The 8,820-nt window shown below is 35.7% G+C and overlaps 1 protein-coding gene across 1 annotated transcript; it reads right to left on the bottom strand.

Moving 5' to 3' along the window:
* Nucleotides 1-4,757: 4,757 nt before the first annotated feature.
* LOC148650256 (C-X-C motif chemokine 3-like) lies at nt 4,758-8,603 on the bottom strand. The gene is made up of 4 exons (XM_088602310.1): nt 8,465-8,603; nt 7,781-7,901; nt 5,529-5,600; nt 4,758-4,977 (listed from the first exon to the last, which is right to left on the bottom strand). The coding sequence occupies exons 1-4, from the start codon at nt 8,523-8,525 to the stop codon at nt 4,965-4,967; spliced, it is 267 nt and encodes an 88-aa protein (XP_088458436.1). The 5' UTR covers nt 8,526-8,603; the 3' UTR covers nt 4,758-4,964.
* Between the last annotated feature and the right edge of the window lie 217 nt (nt 8,604-8,820).

The following is an 8,820-nucleotide window of genomic DNA, read 5'->3' as shown; positions in this document are numbered from 1 at the left end:
CTTATTGTGCAAGCTGGTCTGTAATAGTGGTCAGCGGTAACTTCAGGTGCTTGTGCACTGGGTGCAGTGTGGTAGATGGGGTCAAGTGTTTGTACCAGAGCAATGAAACACTGAGAATATACAGATGGAAACTAGTGTTCTACACAAGTATTTTTTTCTGATGTTTTTTATCTCCATCCTGGTTACATTATTACTACTGTATATTTTAATAGCATACTGTATCAATCAATGAAATGTCTTAATAATACCTCATAGCCTCTTTATGAATGTTATATGAATACATAGGTAATATTCATGTTTCCTTAACATACAGGTAAAGCATTAGCACTGCCTTGATATATAGCTTAAACATTGCCGTCAAATCTGTTCTTAAAACATTGTTAACTTTCTAGGTGTATTATTGCCACAGCAAATGTTGCTATCCTGTGAGAAACAATACCTCAGTACATTTGCGAGAGAAGCAGTGGAACTCTCATGTATTGATAAAGATGCTAAATCAAGATCCTGTTATCATTATGGACACTGTCACTACAGTATATATATGAAGCAAGGTTGAGAGCTCCTTTAACAAAGGTAAAATTTAACAGGTTTATTAAAACACATCCTGACAGTACAACTCATTAATGCACATGCTAGTTAACCTCGTTCCTGGAGACACATTCTAGCCCTTGGTATGAAAATCACTTTTCTAGTCTTTTACTTCCTAATATGCATTTAAGAATCCATTTCTTTTTATTGCATTGAATTATTTTATTTGCATTAGTTGTTAGTACTGAAAGTGTCTGCAGTAATGAAGTGCTTTAACATTAATTTCATTTTAAATTAAAAGAGAAAGAAAAAGACATGAAAATGCTTATAGCACAATAGTTTTGCACTGTAACACATTTCTGCACACACATTGAGGAAAAAGCACGTGCAAGGATGCAAGGAACAGGGTCTTCAATACAGATGCCTTTGCTTGAGGAAGATGATCAATGGCAGCAGTTATAAGAAATGCAGCAGACTTGGAAATCCCTCTTTCTTAAAAAGGGAAATCTGGTGCCAAGCTTTTAGTTTTCATTTTCATGTCTGATGTCATCCTTCCTCTTCCCCTGGTCTGGTACAAGTCTAATCATCTCAAGTTATGCAAGAGCAATTTGTGATTGTCACGGGGTTTTTTTTTGGCCCTCCACCGCTTCTATTCTCTTTTTGAAGAGCATAGCCTTTTCCTTAATATGAGTCTGACTTGTACTGTACATTAACAGGCTGGCTCAGTGGCAGGCAATGTGTGTTTGACTTGTGGATTATGAGACCTCATACTGACCCTCACCCTAATCTTGTCAAAAACTGATGAAACCAATGGAACATGCAGCTCAGTGTCACATCCCATCCCCCTTGTCACAGCCTAAAGGTGAAGATGATGCTGTTGGAAGAAGGAAGTGGGTTTGGGCCGCAAAGATTTCAAAACCTGTAAATTACGTCAAATCCTGTTCAAGGTGTTGATTTGGTGACCGATTTTTTTTTTGGTAAGGGGTTTTGATTGTTTCGGCTGGCATAACACTACAATAGGACCCCAGCAATTCTTGTAGGTAAAATATCTATTTTCATTTAATATGGGATTTTGTTCAGTTGTGTTGATGTCCCACTAAATCAGAGAATAAGTCAAACTGTAATGTAGCTCAGACTCATGACTTTATTAGTTCAAGTGATGAAAAATTACTGTAGAATAAGCACATTCTATAAAAAACTGCAATGTGTGGCTGGCGCTAGAAACATTTGGATAAATTTCATGCAAGAGATGTTACATTTGTTGTGTGGATGGTGATGAGTGGGTGATGTGTGGTCAGTTAGCTCATGTTATCACCCAGATGATTGTGCACAGAAGGTCAAGGGACAGCCCCTCTCTTACAGCTAGGCTGTGGCTAAGGAAGCCAATTTACTAAGAACTCCTACACTACTTTGCAGTACAACAGGCTCATGCATGGAGGGTGTGGGCTAAATCAGATATGAATACTTAACACAACCCCATTCTCTCTTTTAGCATGTACTGTAACTGTAAGAATTTACCCTCATCATCTTTCCAATGCATGTAGAATAAGTATTGTACTGTATATAATGTGATTTCATTGCCATGTTCTGATTGTGATCTTATTGGAATCTTCATGTAATCTTAATGGAAGTCTCCATTTAAACCAGAATTTGTGCTCTCCCCAATATACTACTGTAATGCTCTACTCGCTGGGGTTTCTAAATCTACATTAAACTGCAGTATTGCCAAAATTCAGCAGCCAGAATCCTGACCAGGTCTAGAGCAAGTGATCACATTACTCCTATCCTGGAGTCCTTGTACTGGCTTCCTGTCAAATTCCATGTGGACTTCAAAATCCTCATGCTCACCTATAAGGCTCTGCATGGCTTGGCACCTCAGTAACTGTCTGAACTATTATCGCCCTACTCCCCACCTCACAACCTTTGCTCTTCTGATTCTGGTCTCCTATCTGTCCCCCAAGACCGTCTATGGGTGACAGCACCTTCTCCTGTTATGCCCTCAAGCTCTATAGCTCTCTCCCAAAGGATACCAGAGAGTCACCTTCTCTAAGCTCCTTCAAATCCAGACTCAAAATCTTCTTCTTTAGAAGAACCTTTACTTAACTGGTTCCATTCTTTACCCCTCTGCTCCTACTGTACTTGGTACAACCATTCACGGTCTCCTCTGTGTGTTGTAATTGTGTTCTATCTTGTGTATTATTTTTATTTATTGTTGTTGTCATTCTGTAAAGCGCTTTGAGAAGCCATCTTTAAAGGTGCTATATAAAATAAAGTTTATTATTATTCTGTGCTTATTGGAAAATTTTAAAGCCTACTGTAGGTACAATAACAAAAGGTGTGAAAAAATCACCTTAAAGCAAATCCAGGGGTGATAACACGTCATAAACACACTGACAAAAAACTAACAGTGCTCTGAGCAAAAAACTATTTATAAAAGGAGATGGAAAAATACATCCTAAAACAGTAAGATACACACTAGTAGTTTTAAAGATCAAGTAAATACCAAGGTGTGTTATTTACAGACACATGGTATAGTACAATACACAAGCCAGACTCAGACTTGCTACATGATGAGTGCCCGATTAATTACTTGAAGTCTCACCCTTGGCTCCAACTGATGGACAGGAAGTCTCCATTTAATCCAGAGACAGGCTGTGCAATCCTGGCACAAAATGACGGAGCAAACAGATAACCACAAGATTGTGGATCCACAGCAGGTAAGACCAATGCTTAACCAATACATCGAATAACTATACGCACAATAATTTCACCAATCTACACTAATATAGAGTAAAAAACACAAATAAAGTGACTATGTTTCAACAACAATAACAATAACAATAGGTGAACAAGTGAATAAAAGTGGGTGATAGACCTAAGACGTCATGTGATGAGGGTGTGCACCAGCCCTTTATCACTAGAAAGAAGAAAACAATCATGTTACTTCCTCTACAGACTCCCTTTACTGTTGCTCACTGGATTCATGAAATAACCACCAGTATACAGCTTGAAAAAATATCTTACATTTTGACAGACACTCCACAATTATTTCTTAAAACCAGAGACTGCCTAATTTATTGATTACCTCCCTATTTGCTCTAGATTTTGTGTTCCAATAATAATATATATGCAGGGGTATGTTCTAGTGATGTTTTTAGAATAGGTTGGGTTGCAATGTACAAATTAATGACTGTAAAAGAAAGTAGAGTTTTTATGTTGTATGCTAAGTATAAATGTTTAAAAATGATTAGTTTGAGGATGTTACAATACATAGTTTTACATTAAGACTGATACCTTTGTGTTGACTCACATGATCTACTGTAAGTGTATTCAGGTACTCTTTTCTTCCAATCTGCCTACGGCATTCTGGGAAGGTTAAATTCCTTGCGATGGACTAGCATTGTGTCCAGGGTATGGTCCCACCTTGTGGCCTTTAGTTTCAGTAAGGGCTATGGATTGCCACATGATTATCAGGAATAAGCAGCTTAACGATAAGAGATGAATGGAACACCAGAACTTTTAAATACTTTTAAAAACACAAAAAAGTCAATAATGAAAACAAGCTTGTTCCAGCACAAGTTCCAGGTAATTGTGAAACTTGAGTTGAGATTTCATTAAAAGTTTAACTGACTTTGTTCCTAGATATGCATCTTAGATGTGAAAATTAAACTTTTAGAACTTGTGACAAACTGTATAGATTATTTTTATGTTTTGAGAGAGAAAAGAAAAGAAAGCTAAGCATAGAAGTCTAAAATTTCCATGGCAATTAATGTAAATATGGAGACAATTTGCTTTATAAGTTGTATTGTACTAAGCCGAAGTATCTAATAGTGGCTGTTTTAAGCTTGTTTCAGCTCTTTTTTAGTCATACTGAAATTCTGTAAATTCCTTGATTCCTTAGTGGGCTGTTGTTTTAATTTGTTACAGTATGTACAGTACAGTACATTGGTAAGGGCTAAATATGTACTGTACATTCCAGTTTCACTCACTGAAGAGAAAGGAAAGGAAAACCTTGCCAGTGAGGAAGTGAATATATCATGCAAGTGTGTTGTGGCAACTTACACTACGTTTTGAAAATGTAAAGTTTCACAGCATGCAACGTCCTGTTGTCTTCAAGCAGATTTTGAGGGACACTTTTGGAATTTGGAAAGATTTTTTAAAAAAAGTTGTAGTTCTGCACTGGCCAAGAAAATACATACTCTAAGAGGAGTGGCAGGAAAAAAAAATAGTTCAGAATAGAAGTTTATTTTTATTGCCAGGGACTTTTCAGATGAAAAAAAAAACAGTATACAAAAACAAGGACATTTCCACAAAACACACGTGACAAGTGAACAATTAAAAAGAGGGTCATATATGGACTTGGGTGTGGACTGCAGGTCGAAGTACTCTCAAAAGCAAGATCGTTGGTGCTGACCTCTCTGTAACTGAAGATACTTTCACTGGCGTCTCCTAAAGGAATGACAACATTCTTTTAAAATTATAACAAATGCAATTCAAATGCGTAGGCAAGCTACAAAATGTTTACACTAAGATCTACTGTGAAAAAATATTGTCATAACTTCATGATAGGGAAATGGGGAATATACTGTAAAGAAGAAAGCGAGATAACTTTAATGCGCTGAACAACTCTTTTCAAAGTCAAATTTCATAACAGAAGATTAACACATGGTCTTAATGGAGAGCTTATTGCATCAATAATTTCCTTTGCATGGAAATAGGAAACAATATATTTTGCAAGGCACATCATTAACCAGTATATTACTTAATACTGTACAGTATATGTGGTTGTACGAATTAAAATGAGATGGTCGATGGGACATAAAATGTCTGTTTAATACCAAACACAGTAATCGATGTGGGTTAAAAATAGTAATTTTATTGTGCAAAGGAAGTGAAGCATGAAGAGTAGAAAAGAAGCCAGCTGTGGGCTTTTGGAAAAGGGACACAGAGGATTATTTATGTGATTCTGGATCCAAAAGAATACATAGTATTTACATTACCTTTTGAGGCTGAAAAGAAGCTTCTTGAAGTTTGGGTCCAAACAGTACTGGATTCCATTTTTCAAATGGACTCTATAACACATACAGTAATTATTTATTCTCATAAATATTGCACTTATCTGATTTACTTAATATCTCCAACAACACACACAGTAACTTTTTCAGATTAGAAATCAGACGGTGTCTATAAAGTGAAATTAGTTGCACTAAATTTACTGTTGAAACCACTTTTTCCCCAAAACGCACCACTTGACAATGTTTTGAATGTTCTCCACAACCTCTTTACCACAACTAATATTTAACTTGTCGTATCGTGTAAACCTGAACTACAGTACATTTATGTAATTTTGCACTTTTAAAATTAAAAATATCTCAGTCCAGTGAAAGCTGCCAAGTTTGTTCATAACCTATGCTGTACATTTACAATTTAAATAACCTAAATGACAAGGCATGTCATTCAGTATTAAATACATAAATGAAACTACAACTACTGTTCTTACTACTTTGCTGATTACTTCTACAATCAGCAATAATAGTCTTGAAAAGAAGAATGTGATCCATAATCTTATTTTGTTCACAAGTGTGATGCTTGAAACCGGTAATTAATATACCTTAATAGTAATGTCCATAGTATTAGTTTCAAAGGGTGAAGTCTGCAGGACACAGAAGCTTTGGGGGCATTTGAATATTTCAAGCTTGTGCCTACAGTTAATGACTGCAGTAGAATTTTAGGATGCACACACTGTTGGACTGTGGGACCAGAGCAGGAGAAAACTGCACTTCAGTTAAAAAAAGTTGTCAATATTGTTTTGCAATTAGAATTTTAACAAATGAGAGGATTTGGCACATCTAGTTCATTAGTTAGTATTTAATTGATCTATGGATCTTAACCAGCTTCAACAACAAGGCTGGGTAGCTTGTTCCATTCTCCCACAACACTTTGGGTAAATGACTGATTCCTGTTCTCTGACTAATATGCACTTCCATGTAGTTTATATTTGAGCTGTATGGTTTGTGTTTCACTGTTGATTCTAAAGACGTAAATAGGCTCAATACCTTTGATAATTTTGAATGCTTGTATCAAGTCAATTTATAATTCTTTCTTTCTTAAAGCTTTAAAATATGTTTGGTTCCACTCTGGACTAATTCCAGTTTCAACTTGGCAACCAAACGTTTACACAGTACACACATACACACATGTATACACACATTCAGATTTTTATACAATACAATACAGTATTCTGAATAAAGTGTTCCTAATCCTGGTCCTAATGTACTAAACACCCGCTGGTTTTGGTTCTATATGTGCATTAAATTAAATAATCGAACCCTTATAGGTTTAATTTGAACTGTTTAATTGTTACCCATTCCTAAAGGTTCCTTTTAGCAAATCCAACTCTTCTTCGTGAATCCCCTTTCATAGCTCATCTTTTACCATTTTGTATTTATAGTTTATGTTGGTACTTGTATACAAGGGTATTTTCAAGCCATCATAATAGCTGCATTTTGCAAAATGTGCCGCTGAATCTATAGCTAATGAGAAGCATGCATGGTGAAATTAGCCACATCCTTTTTTACCTTTGATCTACTCCAAGTTCAGTGTGTCAGTAAGACATAAGCAGTTCATTCTGTGGTTTTACATTGTACAGATGTGCAGGTGTATTTTTCTAGCTCATAACCATGCTTTTCTAGCTGTCCAACCTGTCTGTGGCGCAGATTATAAAATCTTCACCACAAACCTATAACTGAAATAAACATAATATACTGTATACATTCTTTACTTCACCAGTATTTTCTTTGCATTTCCCAAACTAAAACCATCAATTTCTAACTTAAAGACATACAGTATTGTTTCCATATATTATAAATGTATGTACATGTACATAAAATAAGCATAACACAATTACAATAACTCTTGTTAACTGGATCAGTTGCTGTATTTGAGGAAAATGTAGGTATTAAAGAAAATGATTCTGCATTTCCTGATCCTTATTTACCACTATGGCCAATATTTGAACTTCTTTATTTAATGTAGCAGCTTGTCATATTGTATGTGTTGCTCTGCTGTTTACAGATGTGAAAAACAGTTCATAACAATGGAACTGTATATCTTGCTTGGTTTTAACTGCCAGATTCATCTGGCAAAAATTGATCACAAATGATACTAAATTGATCACAGTTTGTTATTCTACTGCATTATAGAAGGGTGTATGAATGTATTTATGGATATTAATGTCTTTTATGTTTCTTACATGATCTCCGCTTCTTCACAGCTGGAAGTAGGAGGCAGGATCTCTATGGTCTTTATGTCCTTGACAGCTGCCAGCCTGTTTCTCACTCTGATGCACAGGCACCGTTGGCTCGAGGAGACATCTGCATAGAAGGACATAATATTTAGGATGTTCTGACACCTGCTTTTTTACGTTTGTTGTTCATTGTGTGACAAACCTAAAACCAGAAATGTACAATGTACAGACGGAAAAGTAAAGCACTGGGCACACCGGAACCATGACACACAAAGCCCTGCATTGCAAATTACAGAAATCTTACAAAAACTTTTTTTTTCATTAAAGATTTTAGAACTGGTTATTATTTCTTACTTTTTTTACTGTCCTGTATGGGAAATTTGCTTGAATTTATTTATGTAAGAGCATACAAGAGATATTGCTATGACTACACAAAGAAACAACATTGAAGTTGTTATTTTTAGAAAAAAGACTTTGAGTGCATTAAAGTCAATCTTGTTCAACTTGTTCAAATATTTCTTCTTTTATGTTTTTTGACAGTTCTATTCAAATCTATTCTTGAGATTCTTGCTTTTAACCCTTCTTTTGCATTATTCACTTAAATTTATTTTCATCACATTCTGATTGTATTTAAATTTTTGATTTGTCATGTCAAACCATGGCCAGGTGGACAAAAACAATATTTCTTACCCATTGCAGAGGCAGCAATGCAAACTGCCAGGAGCACAAGGAGCACCACTTTACAGGACATGATCGGACTGCAATTGTCTTATCCTTTTTAATCTTCTCCTCAGGATTTAGAGACAGGTGTTACCCGCTACAGTATTTATAACTTGCCTAGAGGAAAGGGGAAATTTTACAGGACATTAAAAATAAAAGTAAGAACAACAAGGGAAATTTCACAGAAGTTGCGTAGGAAAAAAATCAAGTGCAGTCTCTATTTCTCCAAACATTTAACTTGCCACAGCAATACCCTGAAGAAGAAATATTTGATAAATTCAGCCTACACACACCCTTTCGGTTTGTAGTGGTTCACACCAATACCA

This window comes from Lepisosteus platostomus, chromosome 13 (genome assembly GCF_059453375.1).
Source record: "Lepisosteus platostomus isolate fLepPlt1 chromosome 13, fLepPlt1.hap1, whole genome shotgun sequence".
Lineage (NCBI taxonomy): Eukaryota > Metazoa > Chordata > Actinopteri > Semionotiformes > Lepisosteidae > Lepisosteus > Lepisosteus platostomus.
Note: the sequence above shows the minus strand (reverse complement) of the source record. Positions and strands in the feature narration are given on the sequence as shown.

What these genes read in the sequence shown, in the direction of transcription:
- LOC148650256 (XM_088602310.1), bottom strand. Translation starts at nt 8,525, where the DNA reads ATGTCCTGTAAAGTGGTGCTCCTTGTGCTCCTGGCAGTTTGCATTGCT. An exon ending in CATTGCTGCCTCTGCAATGG is followed by an intron (nt 7,902 to 8,464) that starts GTAAGAAATATT and finishes CCTTCTATGCAG; the next exon opens with ATGTCTCCTCGAGCCAACGG. An exon ending in TGTGAAGAAGCGGAGATCAT is followed by an intron (nt 5,601 to 7,780) that starts GTAAGAAACATA and finishes TATGTGTTATAG; the next exon opens with AGTCCATTTGAAAAATGGAA.